At 44.0% G+C, this 22,918-nt stretch overlaps 2 protein-coding genes across 3 annotated transcripts in view; one reads left to right on the top strand and one right to left on the bottom strand.

Annotated features, from left to right (window-relative positions):
* Positions 1 to 479: 479 nt before the first annotated feature.
* On the bottom strand, positions 480 to 18,827 carry MTRF1 (mitochondrial translation release factor 1). Its single transcript, XM_082770146.1, is given in 11 exon segments — positions 480 to 685; positions 2,024 to 2,122; positions 4,205 to 4,341; positions 5,507 to 5,624; positions 6,667 to 6,839; positions 6,931 to 7,038; positions 7,253 to 7,334; positions 8,052 to 8,089; positions 8,092 to 8,154; positions 10,769 to 11,227; positions 18,768 to 18,827. Coding segments are annotated over 10 exon segments (1,377 nt in total). The 5' UTR covers positions 11,205 to 11,227; positions 18,768 to 18,827; the 3' UTR covers positions 480 to 562.
* NAA16 (N-alpha-acetyltransferase 16, NatA auxiliary subunit) overlaps positions 18,543 to 22,918 on the top strand; it is a 63,757-nt gene continuing 59,381 nt past the window's right edge. For both annotated transcript variants that reach the window (XM_082770126.1, XM_082770127.1), the window contains exon 1: positions 18,543 to 18,822. In XM_082770126.1, the coding sequence (XP_082626252.1) occupies positions 18,769 to 18,822 (54 nt within the window). In that variant the 5' untranslated portion in view covers positions 18,543 to 18,768. The remainder of the gene's footprint in view (positions 18,823 to 22,918) is intronic.

Raw genomic sequence — 22,918 nt, 5'->3', positions numbered from 1 at the left:
CTGTGCTAAACTCCTTCCAGAACCTCGTCAACTCAACGTGAAACTGGAACAGGTACTTTCACACTCCACCACAGCACGTGGTCCAGACCCAGCCTCAGCTGACCCAGGAAGGCTGACAGGTACAGCTCTCAGGATCCTGGCCTCTCGTCCAAGATTGCTCCCTTTCCTTTTCTATATTCACTGTAAATAAATAATGTATCATAATACAGAGTTATTTAGAAAGGACTACATTTAGGAAGTTCACTCTGTCAGTAGATAAAAACAATAAAAATAAGCATTAGTCATGAGGCCAGATTCTAGACTAAGTGAGGGGAGCTTCGGATCTTTCACCTAGACAGGAACATCTCCCATCCCCAGAACAAACAGTACTCAAAGCCTGTTCTTTTCTGCTAGGGAAACAGTAGTAAAGTCAACCCATTAAGTTCATTTGTGCCAATATATATATAAAAAAAGAGTAATAGTGCACACTGAAAAAAAGGCATAGATTTTAATCAGTCATCTAACACATGTCCATTTTATTTTGCTACTGAATGCATTTCTGCTTTAACTCTATACAATGTCTTCAGCAGCCTCCTCCTTCCACAGACTGTAAATTTTCTAGATACTCGGTGAGAGCCTCCATCTCTGCAAACTCCAGTAGCCTGTTTATCAGCTTATCCAGTTCTTCTTTCCCACTTAGAATTTCCTATGAAAAAACAACAGCAGACAAAAGCATTACTGAGCATTCATCAGTGTTATTCCGAAATAGTGACTACACAGAAGAGGAGCTCTGGGAATGCCCTCTGCCCGGCGTCTTATCGTAGCACTTCCACTTGCCCAACTTCATGACTCCCCTGTCCCTGTGTGAGAGCACCATGGTGCACTGGGACTTCGTGTGAAGGCACACTGGCAACAACAGAAGAGGTGTTGGTGCCTTCTTGCTGTGCTTTCGCATAACCTAAGCATTTACATAAAAAAAATCATCCAGCAAGAACAATTAGGAGTAGGAGGACCCAACTTAAATATTTTTTTCATGCCAAGAACAAATTTTTTTTTTTTTTACAAGCAAAGCTTAACTCACTTCTGTTAGACAGTTTATAGTTCCAATTTTACTCAAAAAAAAAGTAACTGTGAAAAGCCAGACTAACAAAACTAATATGTATACAGTTGTGGAACTTCTTACCATTCTCTTCCATCTGGATACCTCTATAGCTCTTCCCTACCCCATTAAATATGAACTTAAGAATGGTTCATATGTCCTGTGTTCCCATTCAGCATGTCCTGTGTTCTCTGAAGTAACCCTGGACATCTGTGGGTACAGGTTAAAAGTGTTGCTCCTTAGGCAACAGCAATTACAGTAAACTGGATGCCTAAGACAACTTAATACAGGGTCATCCAAAATTTTGTCCTAAAGTTCAGAGCATTGCCCATAAATTTATTAGACAAAAATGCACTATTAGGTATTTGTTTAAATACCTGTTAACAAAGCAATAAGATTGAAACGTTATGCAGAAATTTATTCAGAAGTAAAACACCAGGTAATCTTGCAATAGAAGTATTCAGCTTCAGTTGCTATTATCTGTGGCTTTCAAGGTAAACAAAGTTGTTGTTTTTTCTTTATTCACTCTAGCATTAAAAGGAGGATTAAGCTGATTGGCTGACTTAACTAACAAAAAGTCTGTCTTGTCAGGTTTTTCTTTTGGCTACAGTAAGCTTCAAGAATCTCGTTTCACTTGCCCAGTTTGGTGAAGGGACTCACAAAGTTCACTAAGGGGCACTCCATGCTTGATCTTTTTTTCATATAGTAGGAGAAAAAGACACAGAGAACTAGGTCAGCTACATACTTCCTGTGTAAGTCATCTTTAACACTACCCTACATCACTGAGGCAGAAGAGTGTGAGCTTCTTGAATCTATCACATTCCATCAGAGAACAACGGGCCACGTGATTTCCACATATATTTTAAATTGTTTTCACAAGGTTACATTTTTCCTCACAAGATACAGATAAGTCTAAGTTTTAAAGCCCCGATAAGCAACCATCACCTTGATATTGCGTGCATCATGCGCGATCCTGTGGTCGGTGACTCTGTCCTGGGTGAAGTTGTAAGTACGAATTCTCTCTGACTGGGCTCTTGTTCCCAACTGTAGCAATAAAAATATATATATTGCGTTTTTTTTTAATTAAAAAGCACTCTACAACAGCATAGCCAGAATAAACACAAATTGATCAGCCGGTTCCACCTAACAGCCTAGTAGTCACTGATTTAGGATATATTTTTAAAACATTGTGGAAATACTACACTGTATTATTTGCTATTCCGTATCAGACCAAGTTTTAACATCCTGCAGTACACCACTTCTGTCCTAGCTGTGTAGCTGTAAGAATGACACCAGCCACGTAAGGCAAAAGGTGTGCCTACACATGGCAGCAGTTCAAAAATGTAACGTGGTATTTTGGGTTTTGAGGGGGTTGTGTTCCCACCAAAGATAACGAGTAGGCACCATTAATAACAGCCAACGTTTACTACACAGAGGGGTGGCAAAGCAGTTCCACTAACATCTGGCTGTCAGAAATCAACACCCAAAGAGTAAATTGAGAATACGGAGAGGAGTCCTCTAGTGGTAATGTGCAGGAGCGCAAACAAAAAAAAGCTTTAAAGCTTTTAAAGCTAAAAGCTTTATTGAAATGCTTTATTGAAATGGAGAATTACACAATAAAAACTGCTCAGGGAGATGAGTACCTGCTTAGGTTTTGTTTGGAAAATTCTACCCGCACCCACATTTATATTTCAAACCAAGGAATTTATTCGATATATTCTGAATTATTAGGAAAGGTAATTTACTTTCACCTGATTTTCTGTAGTATGTAAATATATAATAAACGTAAATCTACAGTCCTTCATGCAGCTTTGAAAACTCTCAAGCTGAAGTTATTAACAAAAGATAAATGGCTCACTGATTACAACTGAGTTAATAATCTGCAGGAACAATACATTTAAATGCAATCTGAAATTAGTGATTAAGTAGCTGGAAACTTTGGAGCACCGAAGAATTCTGTTATTGTGAAGTATTTTCATTCTTTTTGATTATCGTTGAAGTTTGCACCACAAACAGCAAAATACTCAAGGAATGGGAAAAGAATGTTAGCACACTTAAGAGAAAAGTACACTTTGCAGCTTAACTTGAGGTAAGTCTTTTACGGAAATCTTTTTTTCTCTTAAAGGCTACCTAAAAAATAGCAAATCAACTTTTATGTAACTGCAAATTGGTGGGCTTGTTTATATACTCATTTATCTCAAAAGCTCTGTATGATCTGGTCAAATATGTTTTAGGAACAGGTTAAAATACAACTCCAAGAACTCACAGAATCACAGAATTTCTAGGTTGGAAGAGACCTCAAGATCATCGAGTCCAACCTCTGACCTAACGCTAACAGTCCCCACTAAACCATATCCCTAAGCTCTACATCTAAACGTCTTTTGAAAACTTCCAGGGATGGTGACTCCACCACTTCCCTGGGCAGCCTGTTCCAGTGCCTCACAACCCTTTCAGTGAAGAAGTTCTTCCTAACATCTAACCTAAAACTCCCCTGGCTCAACTTTAGCCCATTCCCCCTCGTCCTGTCACCAGGCACGTGGGAGAACAAACCAACCCCCACCTCGCCACAGCCTCCCTTGAGGTACCTATAGAGAGCGATAAGGTCGCCCCTGAGCCTCCTCTTCTCCAGGCTGAACAAGCCCAGTTCCCTCAGCCGCTCCTCGCAGGACTTGTTCTCCAGGCCCCTCACCAGCTTCGTCGCTGGTGAGGGGCCTGGAGAACAAGCACTCCAAGAACTTCTGATCCTCATTTTCACAGAGAATAACTCTGTACTACTGCTCTGATTGTGTAACTGTAGCCTTAAGAGGGGAATTCAGTTCATAGTGTTCAGCGAGTTTGGATCATTCAGAGAGCTCCAGCTGCAGTCTTACGATTCCCTTCTCTCCAGCTACAGTCGATGGCTCTTTTTCATTACCTGAGAAATCTACATTAGGGTTGAACTAGGAGAAGATAAAATCAGAGCTCCAGTTTTAAAGCACTTACCACTTTAACACAGAAGATTCTCCTTTGTAAGCACACCCAGCCAGACACACACACTCATGTGCTCTGTCACTGCCACTCAAAGAGATCAGAAACAAATCTACAACGCGGCACCTTTTCCAAGTTCCAGCAATCACATTTCCTCACCTGCAGTTTTCTGGCACTCTGCTCTTGACTTAGTTGTTTTTCAATGATCTGCTGGTACAGCTTAGCTCTCAGCATCTGCAGAGCTATTTCCTTGTTCTTCAGCTGTGATCGCTCCTGCTGGCACTCTACTACCAGTCCTTTACAGAAGAATTCAAGAGAGCACAGATCAAAAGCCCGTTATAACAAAGAACAAGCAAGCTAAATTAATTCTAACACATTTGGTGATTGAAACCTTCTGCAGTGCTGGTTTGTAGGGCCTTTCAGCTGTAGGGTAAAAAGTCATTTTAACACACTGCCCAAAACCTTAAGTAACTTTTTAAATCCTTCACAGTTGTACCAGGAGCTTCTTTGTTTGATGCTACAGAACGGGTAGTGGTATTGTAAAATTTCATGAAGCAAACAAGTTTCTGACGTTGCCTCCAGAAAACAGATTTTCTCCAGCTAGCTATCGTGTGTTAAAAATGTAATTTGCAGAGTACACAGAAGCAAGTTGAGAAAAAACAAAATGCAGGATTTGAAAGTCTTAGTCTGCATAAGCTCTTGGAGGCTGGAAAGTTCATTATTCTAGCAAAAAAAGGTGTCAAAGTCATACTGGAGAGTCATAAACTGAATTATGAATAACAAATAAAGATCTTCACAAGAAAACTAGTATTTTTACTTTACATTATATTTCTGAAATAAAAAGGCGTACACAAAACAGCTGTTTTCAGGTTGCTCCTGGAATTTCTTGTGCATTAAGAGATTCTGCATCTGGATGGATACAAACCCACTGAATTTCAGTACAAACAAATCCTAACCAAGACAGAGTGGTTCAGTATATACAGTAACTTCCCATCAGTGTGTGCTTTCTTTCCTATTCAACATCTAACAGCATTAACTAGCACCCAATGAAAATCTTCAACCCTCCTTTTTCTCTCAGTCTTGTAATTACACAGTTTGCAGCAAGGCTGCCAATGACCATTACTCCTGAAGCAGTCAGCACAAATTATTTACATCTCCCATCCCATCCCTGTCACCCTCCATTTGTTCTTTCATCCTTCAAAGACAGTGTATTCATTAAGCAATCCATCTGAGGACAAAACTGACGTAACAGCAACATGTCGACCATTGTTCCACTAACACACATTCCTTTTCTCACTTGTTTCCTTGCTAAAAGGTGGGCAGAACGAGAAAGGGATACTGTCTTTTTTGATACAAGGCCCAACCTGGCAAACTCACTGTAAGAGATGATTTGCAGGATCATGAGCTTTCAGTTCAGGATAAAGCTTTAGGGTGATTAGAAGGAAATGCAGCCAGACTCACCTGTGGGAAGGTGCACGATTCTCACGGCGCTGTCAGTTTTGTTAACGTGTTGCCCTCCTGCTCCTTTGGACCTGAACGTGTCTACACGCAGATCTCTGGGATCCACTTTAACGTCAACCTAGAATCAAAGAAAATTACTACTTTCTGCTCCTGCTAAAATATTTTGAAGATCTTTTCAAGGATACACAGTATTAAAAAAAAAAAAAAAAAAAAAAAAAAACACTTCTCCAAAACCTGTTCTTTTATAACTGTTCCTAAGTAACAGCTATAATTATTATACTTAAAACACCCTAACAGCAAGTATCTCTGCAAAGCAACTCTTTAAGTACTCTACTTATTTTTTCCATCTCTCACTCCAGGTCCTTCAGAAAACAAGGTATGTCTGTGCGGGAAACAAACTACAATCAGCAACTTTTTGTAAAACCACCAGCTTTGGCAGGGAGACCAAGAAACAAGCAAATCATCCAAATTAATTCTAAGTAGCAGCTCAAGGATCTTGTTCACCGAGTCAAGCCTGAATGATTTTTGCAAGGGTGTTTAAAAACATCTTAGGAAAAGGTGGGTGTACCCAGATCCAGGCAAGGACTGCAGCACTGGATGTACGAGCCCATGACCTGGACCAAGTTTGAGCTCAGTGGATAGGAAAAGAACATTCTGACCTAATCAACGTTGCGAGGAAAGTGTTACAGGGAAGCAGAACTTGCAGGGAAACTTCAAGATTTGTTTTTGATTATCTTCAGCGTAAATTGCTGGTTTAAGTGAGAACGGCTGGTATCAGTGAAAACTCAAAGACTTACCCACACGCTCATTCAAATTCAGAGCATACGGCCCTGGATTTAACAGGGAACGACACCAATAATTTAAATGAACCAAAAAAGAATTAAGGGACTTGCTGAAACTTATTACTATGCAACACTGAATATTTTCTTGGACATGTTCCCCGTCTTAATATAAGACATAATTTAAAATTGGCTTAGTGCTAACGAGCCAGATCTGTGAGCACTGGGGCCGGAACAGTCACCGAACTGATCAGCGATCTACTTGCCACTTCAGGCGATAGCAAATATCTGGGAAGTTGCTTCTAGTGAGCTGTTTAAATATGTAAGGTACACAGGAGGAGCAGGGATACCTCTTGCTGCCTCGATCAGCAGTTAGTTTACCTCCTCTGGCTGCGGAAGGACGATGACCGACATCGTCCCGGTGTGAATGCGCTGCATTCTCGACGACAGGCCCGTCTCGGGGATTCGCTGGACCCGATGCGTCCCTCCTTCGTATTTCAGATGCCTGTAGACATCATCTCCCGAAATATGAGCGGCCGCGTGATGCAGCCCACCTGGAGAGGCAAGCACCGTGTGACAAACAGCGCAGAGAAACCCGGCTTTTAATTTAGCTGTCTTGGTGGAGTGCCTGAAGAGCTTCGGTACCTATCTCAGCTGGAGTGTAGTTGAGAACGTCAAAGGTCCAACGTTTATAGTCTGCATAGTTCTGGTACATCTCAAACATCTCCTTGGTGAACTGCTGGCAGATGTCACCTAAAAAAATAAAGGCAGTTCGTTATATGGCAGCCACCAGTTTTTAGATTGAGCTGCCACCGTAATCGTGGTCATTAGACAGATTTAATGCTCCTCTTTAGAGAGTATTACTTTATACCATTAAAGTATAAAAGTGCATTCAGAATAACCCATAAGAGCCTTAAAAATTTGGAGGGAGGTTTGGAGTAATCTTTACTGCGGAGATTTTGCTGACCTCCAGTTGTTCTGCCAGCTGTCACTTCCAATATAACATGACTTTTATCATATTTTTCCTTTGGCACTAGGAGCTGGAAAAGCTGAAAAGAGAAGAAAAAAAAAAAAAAAAAGAGAGAAAAGAAAAAAGAATGTCACTGTCTCTTTCATGACTCTGTATTTCCTTTTAATCCAGTTTACAGCCAGCCTTCACAAAGGCCATGGCTTGAGCCCACCTGACAGGAAAAATAGCTGATTCCACTCGTCCCAGCCCCAGCTACCCACAAACACCAAGTTACTAGCTATAACTCAGCTGGTTTTCACACAAACATTGATCTTATTTTTCAGAAGGTCCCATTTCCCGTTTTCTCAATGTGAACACGGAAGTGAGACCAAACACAGAACCTTCCCCTGAATCTGTTGAACTTCTCTGCTTATAATTAACGTCCCCACTGACGGGGTGCTGTCAGCTGAAGAGGAAATGAAAGATTGAAAGTTGCAATCAGAAACCTTTTCAAGAATGTAGGCTCTGCTGTCACACACAGTTATGAGGATGCCACGCCACGTCTCAATAGCACAGCCAGAGCTTTATATCCCCTTCAGCACCTCCAGACAGACAAGCAAGCAAGCAAAACTGACTAAAATAATAAGCTTCCGAGATGCATTTGCCAGAAGCTTACTAATTAATGTTGCCATGCCTTTTCAGGGAAAAGTAAGAAGCTGGACTTCTGTTTCATTACATGCAAGTGTCATAGTCGATGGGTAAGATCCCAAAGGAAGATTTTTTTGGTATCTTTATTTACAAAGCTGTGTAACTTTACCTTGGGCTCACCTTTCTGCACAGCGTGTTGATTTTTTTATCGAGGGTTTCCTTCTCTTCCAAGGCAAGCTCCAGAAGTTGTTTCTCATCTCTGCTGTCTAGCTCTAAATTCCAACGATAGGAACAGATATTAGCCAGTCTCCCTTACCTTAGAGCAAACTGTAGCACAGCTGACAAAAGACACACACTACAGCACATAAAAGCTCGCAGCGCAAGCAGTTCCACTTTGCCAGCATGAAATATCAAAAAAGGGCAGCCCAACCCCGGATGCATATTGCTAACTCAACGATTGTATTTTTCAGGGGTGTTGGAAGGAGTAGCAGATATTTTACCTCTGAAGCTCTGGGTTATGGCTCAAAGTCTGCATCAGATACTAGTCCCAGCTGATGCTTATGTGGCACAGACTGACAGTCCAGGTGTAAATCCAAACACAGATTTGACAAAATACATCAAAAGCACGCCTGGAGACAGAAAGTGCCTCAGTTTCCCATATTACAATTCCTCATGAAGTAAAAATGTCAGTTTCTAGACTTGCCCAGAAACAGACCTATACTCAGTGATTTGCAGACAACTCATTAAGGTGAGCATAAAACATGTAAGTATGATGATAATAACGAGGTTTCTAACCCTCTGTCCCCTGCTAATCAAGCGATCAGTGAGATGTGAGAGTTGTGGATTCAGGCCACCAGGATGTGGATGACCTCGCTTCAAGTCCTGGCTTTGCTTAAGGAGATTCCCTTCCCCTCTGCTCAGCAAGTGTGAGTCAAGGGAAAAAAAATGACAACGCCAAAACAGGGAGCACCCTCTCCTTTCCATTTAAATTCTCTCTGTTCTACCAGCTGAGAAGTGGCTCTGTCACCTCATCAGAAGGTAAACCTTCTAAAAGAAGGTTTTATCAGTATTTTAGTATTAGTATTTTATTTATAGAGGTTTACACACCTCAAGAAAAGAGCAGACAGATGTAGGACTTGGGGCTCTTCCTCTCTGCGTGTCTGGAACCTTGTTCTTTTTCTCCTGTCCGCAGCAGCAGCTTTAAGAACTAAATGGGCTGGGAAGTTGGGCCAGCTGGACAAGGACAGCAGCAGCTCCTCTATATCGTGGTTTCTAATTTATATTCCATGTGGGTATTTTTTCTTTAAATAAATGATGGCAGATCAACAGCTGAGCCTGATGTCATAAATTGTAAATTTCCTTACCAGTTTATTACAACTCCAACCAAAAGACAGTACTGAATGAAAAGCTTCTAGCTGGCTCAAAAAACATCCTCGTGGATTAGTTAGATAAACTAAATATTGTCAGCAGAGATGGAAGCAGGCTCTGGGGGTGACCTACCAGCCTGAGGTTGAAATGATCGGCATCCCATCCCTACCTCCCTGCAAAGCTGGCCTTTAAAAAGTCACTTCATCTGCCCTCTGACATGCCTCACCAGGGACAGACTGGGCAATAATATTTTCCTGCTTCATTAAGTGCTGCAAAGATACAATCCTACAGTAATTGTGAGGAATTTAGGTATGACAGAGCAGAGGATCAGTTATGGAGCTAAAAACAACACAAAGCACAGTCAGCCGAAGGGGCCATCTGTGTTTTAGCTCAGCCACACGACACAGACTGCGTACAGACTAATTGGGCTCCATTTAAGTAACTTCTTGGCTGTAATTTTCTTTCATTCATTTGGTTTTTCTTCCTTTCAACTCTAATTCACTCCATTCATCTGTATCATAATTTATGGAATTAGCAAAATTCTTCATTACATTTACTTGATGCGAAAATAGCCTTGCTCAGTTGGAGTTTTCCACTTTTTTAAATACTTTGTCATTCTTCCAAGTATATTTCTTTTTCAGGTATCAATTTTTGTCCCTCATCTTCACTCCTTTTCCTCTTTATCCACTGAAGAGGAGTGAAAGGGGTGGAGATTAAAATACTGTCTCTTATCTTAGTATCTCTGGGGGTAGCAGAATGGTCCACATTTTTCTTTTCTACTGAACACACTGCTTCACATTTCCAACTTTTTTTTTTTTTTGTCAAAATTTGTACCACTGCTTATTTTGTAAATTCTCCCCATACTTTCTTTTTCCTGAATGGTATCAAAACCAATGTCAATATTTTTTTTTCCTGTTTTTTTTTTTTTTTACCCCAACCTTTACTGTAGAATACTTTTGAGAAGCAGCAGCTTCTTAGATAACCATCAATTTGTATTCTTTGTAGGACTCCTCAAATATCTTCAAAGACATTAACTCCTGCTGCTTATGTTGGAAGCTGAATTCAGGGCCTGAAGATGAAAGTTCACAGGATTTGCTTAATAAGCATCAATGCACTGGCTGGTTGGAATCCCATTTTAAATGACACAGGTGAAGTCTGTGTCTATCAAATATGCTTGACGTGAAGGTTTTTTCCCATTCAGTTCATACTGTCTGTTCTATCAAAAAAAGAACTTCAAAAAAAATATTTCCAAACTATTTCTGCTAGACGCAGCCCTCAGAGTTCAGATGGTTCCTACCTTCCCAAGTTGGCTGTATTAAGACCTCAAACCAAAGAGAGATGAGGTAAAAATAAAAGGAAATGGATGAAAGCAAGAAAGCTCCCAGGAACGGACATGACCAGAGAGTGTTCCAGGACTGCCTTAACTTATTTAAAGGCTTTCCTTGAAGGCCAGGCAATTAAGTTCATCACAAGCAAAGCCACTCTTTTGCAATGACTAAGAGGATGTCCTCTCCTTACCTCTGCACATGGTTTCTAACTCCTGGACTTCTCTTTCAGCCTCTTTGATTTCCTGAAACGCAGTTACAATGCGGGACAGATCAGCACGTCTTCTCCTCAGGGTTCGTTGCTCAAAGTCATTCTTTGAGTCAGCATCGAGCAGATGACTGACCTCCTGGTATTCTTTGCTTAGAGTCTCCAGGTACTTCTGCACAGCCTCGTGCTTCCACAACGCTCGGGAATCCTGATGCTTTTTCCTAAGCCGACCATTGCACGACAGAGTCAATCTAGCTGGGTCCAGCAAAGATTTTGGCCTCCCAAATCCGCAGCTGTGCAGCCCCATCACATAACCTATCTTCTTCGCAACAGAAGGAAGAGGGGAACCATGAAGCTGACCGTGACAGTAGCAACCGGAAAGCAAGCTCTTGAAAAGCCAGACACTTTGGAGAGGTTTCATCTTGTTCCTTATTCTTCCACTGCCTGAAATGAGAAGTAGATGAAATACGGTTGTCAATATACAATATACAATTGTCTAGAAAGCGTTTTCTTAAAAAAAAATTAAAAAAAAAAAAAAAAAAATCCAACCTGTATCAGGCCCAAATCCTGTTCCTGATTACACCAACACAAATTTAGTCACCATGGACAAAACTATTCCCGTTTCAATCCCAGTTTAAGCTACAATTTCTTACCAGCACCATTGTACTAGCTGAGAGTTGGCCAAAGTATCTTCTGTCACCTCCTCAAACAGTTTGTTTCTGCTGTGAGGATCTGCTCTAGGTGCTGCTTTACAGACAACAGCTTTGTTTGCTATACATCTCATTGGAAAAATCCAACTATTTCATGCCTTACTGGCAAAACAAAAATGTTCCTGTGAGAAGACAAAGCTATACTGAAAGTACACAACTGTATAGAGAGAACAGAACGTATAAAATGTGCAGAATTTTGTGCAAAACCATAGCTACTGCCATTACAGGATATAACTTTGGAAGGTGGGAAATAGTGATATTGGGGTGACCTTGCAAAAGTCTAGTCAGTGGGACTGCAATATGTGAAAATCCGTATGAAGAAATTATTCATCTCTGTATGTATTATGTCAAAGATGGGAGCAGAGCTTTATGTTCCCTGTGTACTCCTTCCCGTGCTACTCTCCCATGTAAGTGACACAAATATCCTCTATCAAAAAAGCGAGTAGGAAGCTGGTACTCTGAAATCCCATCCCTCTATTTTTCATAGACCTGGTGTTGTTTTGCAGGACACAGGATCACTGCTGCTCCAGGAAAGATCTTTTTTCTTCATCGTGCATCATCAACATCACAAACCAGGCAATGAATTATTGTGTTCTAAAACTCAGCGTGCAAGGATCTACCAAGAGGACTGCATTTAAATCTTTATTGTCCTAGGACTACACACAAACAAAAAGTTTAACAAATAAGGAAGCACTCCTTAATATTTCTGCCATGACCACAGCCCTCTGTGTCTACCAACTTCTACAGAACAAGTTGATTCTGAGAATCCAGCCCATGAAACTTTTACAACAGGATCTCCTTGAAAGAGCACGCTGCAGTTTCCCAAATCCGATAATTTTTTACTTATTACTGGCAAGAGCTTCTGTACGCCTTCAGGGGTTTTATGAACAAATTACCCCAACATTAAGTACTCAGCTCACCACTTTTCCCTACCTACTTACCCATTTGTCCTATAACAAAGGAACAGCAACACACAGTAAAAACAGAGCTATTGTTTTTCCAATAAAAACCCCAGATGTCTGTTTTATTGCCTAGGGGAACTGGAAGAGCTGGAGAGGGAGGGAAGAGCCTTTATTCTACTTCTGCACCTTCCCCAAGCTGGCAGGCACTACCAAACTCACTGCAGCTATTTTAAGGACTGCTTTAATTTACAGAAAGCCAACAATAGCCCTCGTGGATTGTTCCGGTGACTAAAACCAGCTATAGCAGAGGCATCAGGCTTCCTTCACCAGGAACAAGGCAGAAGGCCCGAGGTCTGCACTCCTGGACTTAGTTCCTCGAGGGCATGTGCTGGAATTAATTCCCAAAGGCCTGATTTTGCTGATGGCAGTGGAGTTGTTCCTACTTATTCCCAGTCACCACGCTCATCATCACCCAGCCAGGTGGTAAACGTCATTAATGGAGTTAACTGGTGAAGCCAAAAATCAATATATTCAAATCACTAATTCATAATATAGCTCTGCCTCAGCTGTCAGAAGTAAAATCCTTGTTTTTAAATGCCTGAACACCTAAAAAATTGCACGACTCCAACCTTTGAGAAAGAAATTTCAGAATAATTTTGTTTTGTTATTGAAAGAATAAAGCTATCTCCTCCTCCGAGAGATGCTGTCGCACTGCTTTTGTGCAGAAATAAGCCCACATAAAACTTTTTCAGAGCACCGTACGGTACCTACCAGCTGCTTCTCAAACTAGTTTTTAGTAACTTCTTCTAATGAGACAAAATTATCCTGTGGGCAGCACAAACACATCAGAAGTCAGAACCGGCATGCCAAAACAACAAGTGTAATTGTCTCATTACAAGCACAAAAAGCCCAGCACAGCCCCAGCCGAGCAGCAGCTATCGACACGACTGTTTCGGGAGCTTTAAGAAGCCACTTTTAATAATCAAAGTGCCGTCAGCTCCATGCAAACGCATTTGTAGAGCTGAGTATGAATATTGACAGGTACAGCAGCAGCACAAGAGCCTCAGAGACACGTTTCCAAGGCCTCAGGGGCCCATGGTGGCGTTGAGGACCCCTCTGCCCCCCCAAAAAGCCAGGCACAAGCCCCCTTTACCCAGCACAGGATTTGTGCGCTCCCCAACTCACCGTCCACAAGGACAGGCAGCAGGCAGACCCGGCCTCAGCGCACGAGGGCATTGCGGAGGGGAAGGAAAGCGGAAAAAACTCTCGCTCCCAGCATGCCTGCTCCGAAACACAGCTCCCAGAGGGCAGCAGCCTGCCTTGGCCGCCTCTCCTCCGGCCCACGGCATCGCGGGATTTGGGAGCGCAGCTTTGCCAGCATCGCTTTAGCAACTCGGCGAGGGCACGCTGGTGTCTCTTTGCCTCGTGAAATACCAGCCCCCAGATTAAAGAAAGAAAAAAAAACAGACCTTAAAAACATGCCTGTATTTTCGTTTTCGGTATCTTCTTCACAGTTGCGTGGTAACGCGCTCTGATTTGAGCAAACGCTGGCTGGAGCGGCGAGCACAAGGAACGGGGAGGGCTCTGCTCCCCGGCTCTGGGCTCTTACATAAAGTGGGCTTTTCCGTGCCTTTTCCCAAAACACGGCTTCCAATCTGGTTTATTCAAAGAGCGATTTCGGAAAAGTCTGCATAAAACAACGTGAAGTCCCACTTTCTGGCGGAGCTTGCTGTTAATTATACTGAAAATGAATTATTGCTGCTCTACAGGAGACAAACATCGGTCCCGAAATGTTCAGAAACATAAAACCACCCCGGTTTGTGTCCGGCTAACAGGCTGCAGCTTCCTAATACGGCGAGTTTCCAAACACAGTATGCATATGCACATCTTCACAGTTGCATAATCTGTTTAATATTATCTGTATCCCTAATTATAGTCAAAAGTGTTTACATAACCTGTTGTTTTTTTTTTTTTTTTTATACCTATAATCACCCAAAAGGCCAATTTACCTACCTGCTGCTACACATGGTACAGGAGAAAAACATACTCAAGCCTCAGAGGAAGAATTCTGCTGCCTGATCCTTTTAGGTTTTCCTTAGGTGTACAGCTTGCACCGAGAAGTTTGCTTTTTTTCAGTAACTTTCCCCATCTTTTTTACATTTCAGCAAACCTAGCTCTGCTGTAAACGCTTTAAGGAACGCTATGTTCTAAGTTTCTTTCTTCCCAGCTACTGTCATTCAACAGGATTTAAAAAAAAATAAAATAAAATTTGGTATTTGGCACATATAACATCAACAAGGTTTGGCAAGGTAAGCGCTCCAAAAGACTGAAAATGAGCTGATCGGGGGATTTGGAGCAAATCTCATCAGCACTCGAATGACAACTAACCTCTTGTTTAGGTCTGAGGGCTGCTTCTGGCTCTGCTCGATCCCCTGGGACTGGAGGCAAAGCAGACATGAAAAGGCTGCCCCAGAAAACAGGAGCCATCCCAAGCCGACCAAGTCACCAAAGAGCCTCAGCAAACAGCACCCTGCGATCTCCAAGGAGCTCCCCCAGGCCTGGGAGACGCAGCACAGGTCTCTGTTCCCACTCCTCAGCTATACCTTAGGCCTCAGTGAAGATAAATAATAAAATTATCCTTGCGTTGGGACTCCAAATACACAATCTGACACTTAAAAACCTTGGAAAGGTGGTCCATGGGAGAGCAACCAAGAAGCTAATAAGAACACAAAAGTTATAAGCAGAGCACGCACTCAGAATTACAAAACAGATTTAAAAAGGAGAGGGATAGGCCAAGAAAAATCACATCAGCCTCTACTGCAGCCAGGAATGGCTATTATATTAAACCCTCTGATTAAAAGCGATCACAATTCAGTTTTTATTGCACTTGCTGGGCAAGTTTCACGCTCTGAGTGTGAAAGTACAGACTAACAAAATCTCCGCACCCCCACCAGCCAGCAGCTAAGACACAGGTTGGTCTCATCCATCGTTTTAAATGGAATATGGGAATTGAGCACAAAGGATGGGAAATCCCACTGCTGCCTGTGCATCCACCTCCCTTACGGTTTGCTTGGATGCCCCAAAGCCTGCACGGCCACAGCAGCTGCCCACAGAGCTGGTGAGGACCGTGGCTTATGGGGTGGAAGGTGCTTGGGGTGAGGTGCTGCTGCCCTCAGACACCATGGCAGAAGGGAGGAGTGACAGCAGCAGGGCAGCAGGGAACGGGACACGGGGATCCTGTACTTTTAAATCTAAAATCTGGCAACCCCGAGCTGCCAATTGCTTTAGAAACGAGAGGCAAAGAAATGGTTCATCAGACAAAACAGGCTCCAGGCCTTACAATGTGCTTGGCTTGAAGGCAGGTCTATGTCCATGCGGAGGCCCTTTTTTTGCTCAGGGGCCCTAACTGGGTTTAGCGATCTGCCAGCATTGTGCCACGACTTCTACAGAAGGTAGAGAGAGAGATGCAGAAAAATCACAAGCTTGCTATCGTGGACATATCGCTTTAATACTGCTCCCCCCTTTCGACCCAAATAATTTGTCGACAGACTCCTGAATTCTTTCTGTTTGCAGGAAAAACTGGTGACAGAATCATACGCGTCTTGAATACAGTCCTGTTTATTAACAAAGCCCGTCGAAAGAGCTTTGTTTGGCCCAGCACAGTAGGATTAAATGACAAGAAGTTTTCTTGACTGCACTCCCAAACCTCACTTTCAACCAGCACTGTGCCCCCCCCAAAAAAGCTCATTTCTGTGTTTATTCTCTCTCAGCTAGTCTAAAAACGTTTCTTTCCTTTTCTTCTTTCTTTTCTTTCTCATTTGCTTTCCTTTTCTTGCTGCTTTTAACACAGATTTTTAATACAGACGCGTGTCTAAATGCAAATCAAGCCCCTGCCTCTTATTTGCAGGTTGTCCGTTTGCAAACAGCATTCTTTCTAGTTCTTGGACTAGCAGAAAACAGAGACATTTAGCTCCTAAGAACAGCCTTACTGCTTCAGACCAAAGGTTCACCCAGCCCTGTATTTGCCTGACCATCTCGGAGATGGATCTGTTTATCACCGAACTCAGCAGAAGGCATAACGTACCTTTTGGTAAGACAGGAAACCAGAGGTCGTAACGTCAAGGCTAGCATTAACAAGAGCTAACTATGTGCTGTGGTGCAGACTCTGAAAATGAGGCAGAAGGGCTGACTTTGTCAGTATTACTAATGTTTTGAAAAAAAAATCAGATACTGAGTAACAGCAGTACTGCATCATATGCCAAAAAGAACAGTGAATGGAGTACAGCATGTGGAAAATACTACATAGTTGCACACATTGGTTACCATTGATGCAGGTGACTGACATCCTTAGAAACATGCCAGAACGAAACCAGCGAGAAATAAACACCATAAAGATAACCTTTCTACAAATAAGCTTAACTACAGACAGCATAACTACAGACCACACAACAGATAACCAAAACTAAGCCTAAAACAACCACCGTCCACAAAAAGCGGCCATAAATTGATGCTCAACAGGAAGTACGAAAGCATACGCTGTACTTCTCTAATATCTCCTCACATTTGCTATCTTCTCAGGAAACTACCTGAGCCTTTAGATATGTAAATATATATATATATATATATATATATATAATCTTGTAGTCCTCAAGTTAGATTGCCTTCTGGGTTACTCTCTTTCAAGAAGTCACCAACTCTCCTGTTGCCTTCTTTAGCCTGAAAGGAATGCAGCTATGATGTCCATCAACTTCAGCAAGGCTTGTAACAGGTCAAAGACACATTGGTTATTTTCTGTCACAGTCAGCTACCCACTTCACGTGTAACCAAAGAAAACTTGTTCAGCATACAGCTTTTCTAATTGCTTTTAATTGTTTTTTCCACATGCTTGCTTTGCTGTGCCTGTCTACTATGTTCGCTACCTGGGACAGTAGGTGGATAACCATATTACTACGGAATTAATATCCTTTTATAACATACCTTTTAAAATATAACTACTGATTTTAAAGAGTAATTACACAAACAGATGCTAATTGAAGCTGCCTAATTTCCCCCCTCGTAAACTGCTCTTTTTAATTGGTTGCAACTTTTGACAGTTTAACCAGTTTTCCTTCTAAGTAAATCCCCTAGGCCACGTGGCCTCAGCGTCGCTGCTTTGTTTTCCCTTTCTGCAAAGACCCATTTACGAACTATTTCTGGGAATAACAAGGAGGAGAATTTCTTTTCAAGAGACCTTAAAAAAAAACCTCTCCTCAGCGAAGGAGCCAAGCCACGAGTAAACACTTGGTGCTCTAAGCCTGCACGGATGGTGCATGGGGAAACTTTACATAATCAACTGCTGCAAAAAAAAAGAAAAAAAAAAAGAAAAAAAAAAAAACAAACAGGAATTAATGCAGGAGATGACATCCCTGCCCGCCCGGAGCAAGCTGCCAGCTTGCTGCTGTTTCCCTCAGTGCCAGCCAGCGCACAGCGAGCGCTCGGCCCCTCGCAGCTCCGCTCTGACGGAGACTTTCCAGCAAAAACAGGAGCTGGACTTGATGATCCTGAGGGGTCCCCTCCAGCTCGGGATGCTGTACGATCCCCTACCACCTCCCAGGTTTTTGGGCAGCGCTTTAATCTGCTCCTCCACAGAGCGGCCACGCCAAGCGGGCTGCGAGGGCCCGAGCGGCAGGGGAGGGAGGGAGGCGCGGCGCGCAGACAAAGGAGGTTTTTCTGCTTTATCCCCGCACAGCCAAACGCTGAAAGAAAATAAAATAAAAATTAAGAATGAAAAATCACCCAAGTTTCGACGGCTTGGGAACAGCCGTGACTCAGGAGCGGGGCCAGCCGGAGTTATTTTTACACCCGCGGAGGGCGGCAGCCCCCTTCCCCCTCCTCCCCTCGGGGCGGCTCCGAGGAGCTCCTCGCCTCAGGTAGCGAAGCACCGAGCACACCCCTTTTCCTTCCGCTTCCTCAGGACGGAGAAAAGAGGATTAAAAACTAAAAATAAAATGAAATAAACCGAGCCCCCCAGCACGGCGGGGAGCCGCGCGGGGGGGGGGGATCCAGCGGGGGGCCCCTCGGCCGCCTCCCCCGCTGCGGGGCGCGCAGGCGCGGCGGGCCGGCGGCCGCCATTTTGCAGCGTCAGGCAGCTGCGCACGGGGGCCGCGCTCCGCGCCCGAGGGGAGCCGGCGGGGCGGGCGGTGCAAGGCCAATGAGTTGAGGAGCAGCCGCCGCTATCGCTGCTGCTGCTGCCGCCGCCGCCCGGGTTGGGGCTACGCCGAGCTGGGGCTCTCCTCTTGATAGACAGACAGACAGACAGACGGGGCTCCCTCTTTGCTAGCGACAGCCGCCCGGCCGCCTCCCCCCCCCCCCTCCGCCGCGCCGTGCCCGCACCATGCCGTCCGTGCCGCTGCCGCCCAAGGAGAGCAACCTCTTCAAGCGCATCCTGGTGAGCCCCCCGTCCTCGCCGCCTCCTCCTCCTCCTCCTCCTCGCTTCCTTCCTTTGTCTGGGGCCCTGCGGGATGGGAAGGGGCTGGCTCGGAGGAGGGAGCCCCGGGGGGTTGCGGCCACCCCCCTGCGGGAGGCTCTGGGGGGAACCCCCCCCCCCCCCCCCGGTGCCGCTTTCACCCTGAGGGGGGTTTTGGGGAGCCTCGGGGCCGGCCAGCAGTGGCGTGGCAAATTTGGGGGGTAATCGGGGAAATTTGGAGGCGGCTCGGTGGCTCGGAGCATCCTGGCTCGTCCTCGGGAAGAGCCCGAAGTTTGAGGCGCGGTGGCGCAGGGGACGCGCGGTGTCCCTGAGGCAGCCGTGGGGAAAGAAACGCCTCGGCTGAGCCCCGGCCGTCTCCTCAGCCCCTCCTGGGGAAGGAGAGGAGCAAGGAGCCCTCTCCCTTGCTCCTGAGCTTCTCAGTGTGGTCACAGGAGACTTCCAGCCCCGCCGAAGTTGGGGATTCAGTGCCGCCCGGCCTGCCTGCGGGCAGAAACCCACGCACCGCAGCGCTAACCCGCTGGCAGCCACCCGTTTATTTCGCTATAACGCAATTTGTTAGGCTGGTTTCAGTGATTCTGCAGGTGAGGAATGAAAGCTTTATCCCCCAGGAAGCTGCTTTATCCCCCAGGCTCGCAGCAAGCACCGTCTGTAAGCCCCTGCATGCAGCCAGCGCCTTTTAGCAGGTATTTCCCAGCTGCCTTTCCCCTCCTTTGGGGGGGTAGCATGGGATTTTTTTTTTTTTTTTTTTAAAAAAGACTTAATGGTTCTTAATGGTGATTTGTTGCTTACTGCATGCTCATGGCATGCATCTTAGTAAGTCATTCTAGCACTCCTCTCTGCTAAAAATAAGCGACTAAGATTAGAACAGTTAAGTGATTATTCTTACTAGTAGCAAACAAGTTCACGGTAGCAGTCGCTTCTCAACTTTTTCAAATGAAATACGAAAAAGCTCTTTGGTCACCTGCCTTTTGTGTATTAAACAGCAAAACAAAACGGGGGTTCTTAGGCAAGGAAATCACAAACTGTCACTTGTTAGCCTATCAGTTTGTATATTGATACTTCTTGAAACTTAATTTCTTACTGTTTTTTGTAGGTAGCTTGGACTTCTTCTTGGTGTTTTCTTCTTGGAGCAGTAATACCTATGTAATCAAAGTTGAACCTTTTGGTTTCTTGACATATTCCAGACTATTTTAGTGCAGTTATACTACAGCTCTCAGTGCTAAACGCTCTTCTGTAATTCAAGTAGCTTTTGCCTACTTCAGCACTGCTAGAGTTCTTGAAATCGCTAGGGCTGCTGTGGACATCTTAGAAATCAAAAAAGATTTATATATTGCTGATGTGGGAGGCTGTATAATAAGACCATACAAGCGTGTTGCAATTTAACCACTTGGAACAGATTTGTGGTAACTGTAGTCATACATTAAGACTAATTTTACAAAGGCTACAGGGAATTATCAGCTATGAAACGGGAAACTCATCTGGAGAGCCTGATAATTACTGAAGAGTCAGTCACTTTGTGTATGTAACGTGTGAGACAGGTTATCAGCAACGTGAACGAGGTGCCCCTAAGAGCAAACCTAGCTGACACAGAGCTGCCCAAACTAGTATGGCCTCACGGAGTTCAATGTAAGGTGTGAAATCTCCTCAAGAAGCTGAGTAAGTAGTCTTTAAGGCACATGGCTTTGTATGCCAGCGTGCTTGATGGTACTTGAACAAGCTCACTTTTAAAACTAGATGCAATGTGATTCTGTAGCTGATAGCAATTGCAGCGTAGGTAAAATCCTAGCGTGTAGGTAATTGCTCTAATTTCTCGGTGTTACTGTAAGAGGTAATGCTGGAGTTCATTTCTCCTGCTGTCCTGACTTCCAGGTCTGCTTGGTTTCTTAAGCCTTGCTTCTGCCTCTTCTGCAGAGGCTTTTCCTCAGACTCCGTCTGCTGGAAGCCACGCTCGTGCTTACAGGTGTGACATTGCTTGGGAGGGAGGGGCTGTGCTGCTGGAAGCTCCTCGGGCTGGCTTCTCAGCCTCACAGAAGGCGTGGAGGGCACGTTCGAAAGCTTCCTGGCTCTCCCTTTTATGGGAAGAGAGAGGCGTCCATAAAGAAGACTTAATGCAGGAGTGCTGGTGTGTTTCTTGCCACTTAAAAATCAGTCTTCAGCTCCTGTGACATGTAAAGTAAATAGGGCAGATGCAACCTAAAATAAACACGGTGTGTGGTAACTTGAAAGTGCTTCTTGTTAACATCGCCGTTTAGTCATGTGCATTTGAAGTTTATTTCTAGTAAGCTTAGGAAACTTTTTTGTATCATCTATTTAAAACCAAGTTTTAAGCTTGCTTTCCAAGTGCGTTTTAGTGTAAGCAACCTTGAGTCCCGCACCCCAACGCACAATTTAGTACCGGATTATAAATTAAAGAACCCAGATTATAAAATAAATCTGAAAATTAGGATTAAGGTTTGCCGTTATGGGATTGAATCAGCTCTGTCTGGACGGAGTGTGTGGCACTGGTCCTCACCAGGAGCTTAGAGGAAAGAGGAGGAGTTGTTGTGATACCTTCATGGCTTACTTGCTAAACTGGTAAGTGTCCCCTAATAACTGGTGGTATCCACCTGTATTGGACAACATAAAATACCATAAAATACTCCCTGCTGTTTGTCTCATGCCTCATGTAACTGTGGAAAGTGTCATGCATTTAAGTAATCCTTTGATTTCCTATTGAATGCAACATATTGTTACGTGAAATAAGGCTTGCTGCTTGAATTGCAAATACGTTTCCCTTGAAGAAGGGCTCGCCTGTTAATACCTGATCCTGTAAGGATGGGGCTAACCCTCTTATTAGGAACAGTTTAGCCACCTACTTGTTTGATTTCAAGTAATTAAATAGAAGAAATTTAATTTGAACTTTTTAGCAGTGACTTGTTACTGCTTAGTTCATTCCCATACGCATCTTCCTTTCTCCTTTTTTGTGAACAAATCTTAGAAACTCTCTAACGCGCCAGCGTCTGAGGAATTGCTCAACTATGAATTGTCTTTTGTTCCCCGAGCTCTACAGTGGTCTTAGGACATTCCTTCTGTGATAAAAGATAAATATTTGAGTGTTTGTAGGTGTTAAATTAATTCTCAGTCATTAAACTCGAAGACTTCTTTTCTGTTTGTGTAGTAGTAATGGGTTATAGACATGCAAATAGTCAGTTTCTTAGTAGCGATGTGGGGGAGTTGCCACAAACTAATTCAATAATTAGGAGGCTGTGATGGTATGCTAATTAATGCCTCCTAAACTGGCTGACAACGTAGCTGAGGTGGCCGTTGTCATCCCCTTGTGGAGCAGGGGATGCTTGGGGTGGCTGCTGGAGGCTGGTTCCTTGGTTCCTTTACAGAGGAGAGCACGGAGCTTCCAGTAAAAGCCTCCTGGTGTGACTGGGACGCCTGGTTTGTGGTGCAGCTCTGGGGAGACAGCATAGAAAGAAGGCTGCTCCCTTGCTCTTAACTTTCCAGAGAGGTGGTGAGGATCCCTGGTCTCAGCAGGCTGCTGAAACGCTAGGATTGCAGGGGATGGCTGGTAAGTGTCAGTGGGGCTTCTGTGAGGGAAAACCGTGCTTCATGCTTGTTAGGGACTCGAGGCGGAATAAATCAGAGAAGCCTGGATCCCAAATGCATATTCCTGTTTTAATTTTCCGGAGGAGTTTATGAGTGCTGTCGTGATAAGGCTCATAAACTAGGCTTCTGAGGAATGGTGCTGGCTGTTCCTTCACAGTGGGATTCCTTGAAGGGTTCCTGTATGGATAAGGAAGCGTTCAGAGTTGTCCCACTGTGTTTTGTGCTGCGACTTCCTTAACTGTTCTTCACTGCATTGAGCAGAGCAGCTGATGAGCAGTGACAGCAGTTGTACGAAGCTACACCTGGCAGAAAACCTGAGGGCTGTCTGAAAGCACGCAGGAGTAAATCGGGTCATAGCAGGTAATGCTGCTCGTGTGGATGAACACGTTATGCTCGGAAACACTAATTTAACGTGGACATAGTGCTGGCTTACCCTAAGAGCTGAGATTTTTAGGGATTTGGG

This window comes from Aythya marila, assembly GCF_965140915.1.
Source record: "Aythya marila genome assembly, chromosome: 1".
NCBI lineage: Eukaryota > Metazoa > Chordata > Aves > Anseriformes > Anatidae > Aythya > Aythya marila.
This window is presented reverse-complemented; position numbering and strand designations above follow the sequence as displayed.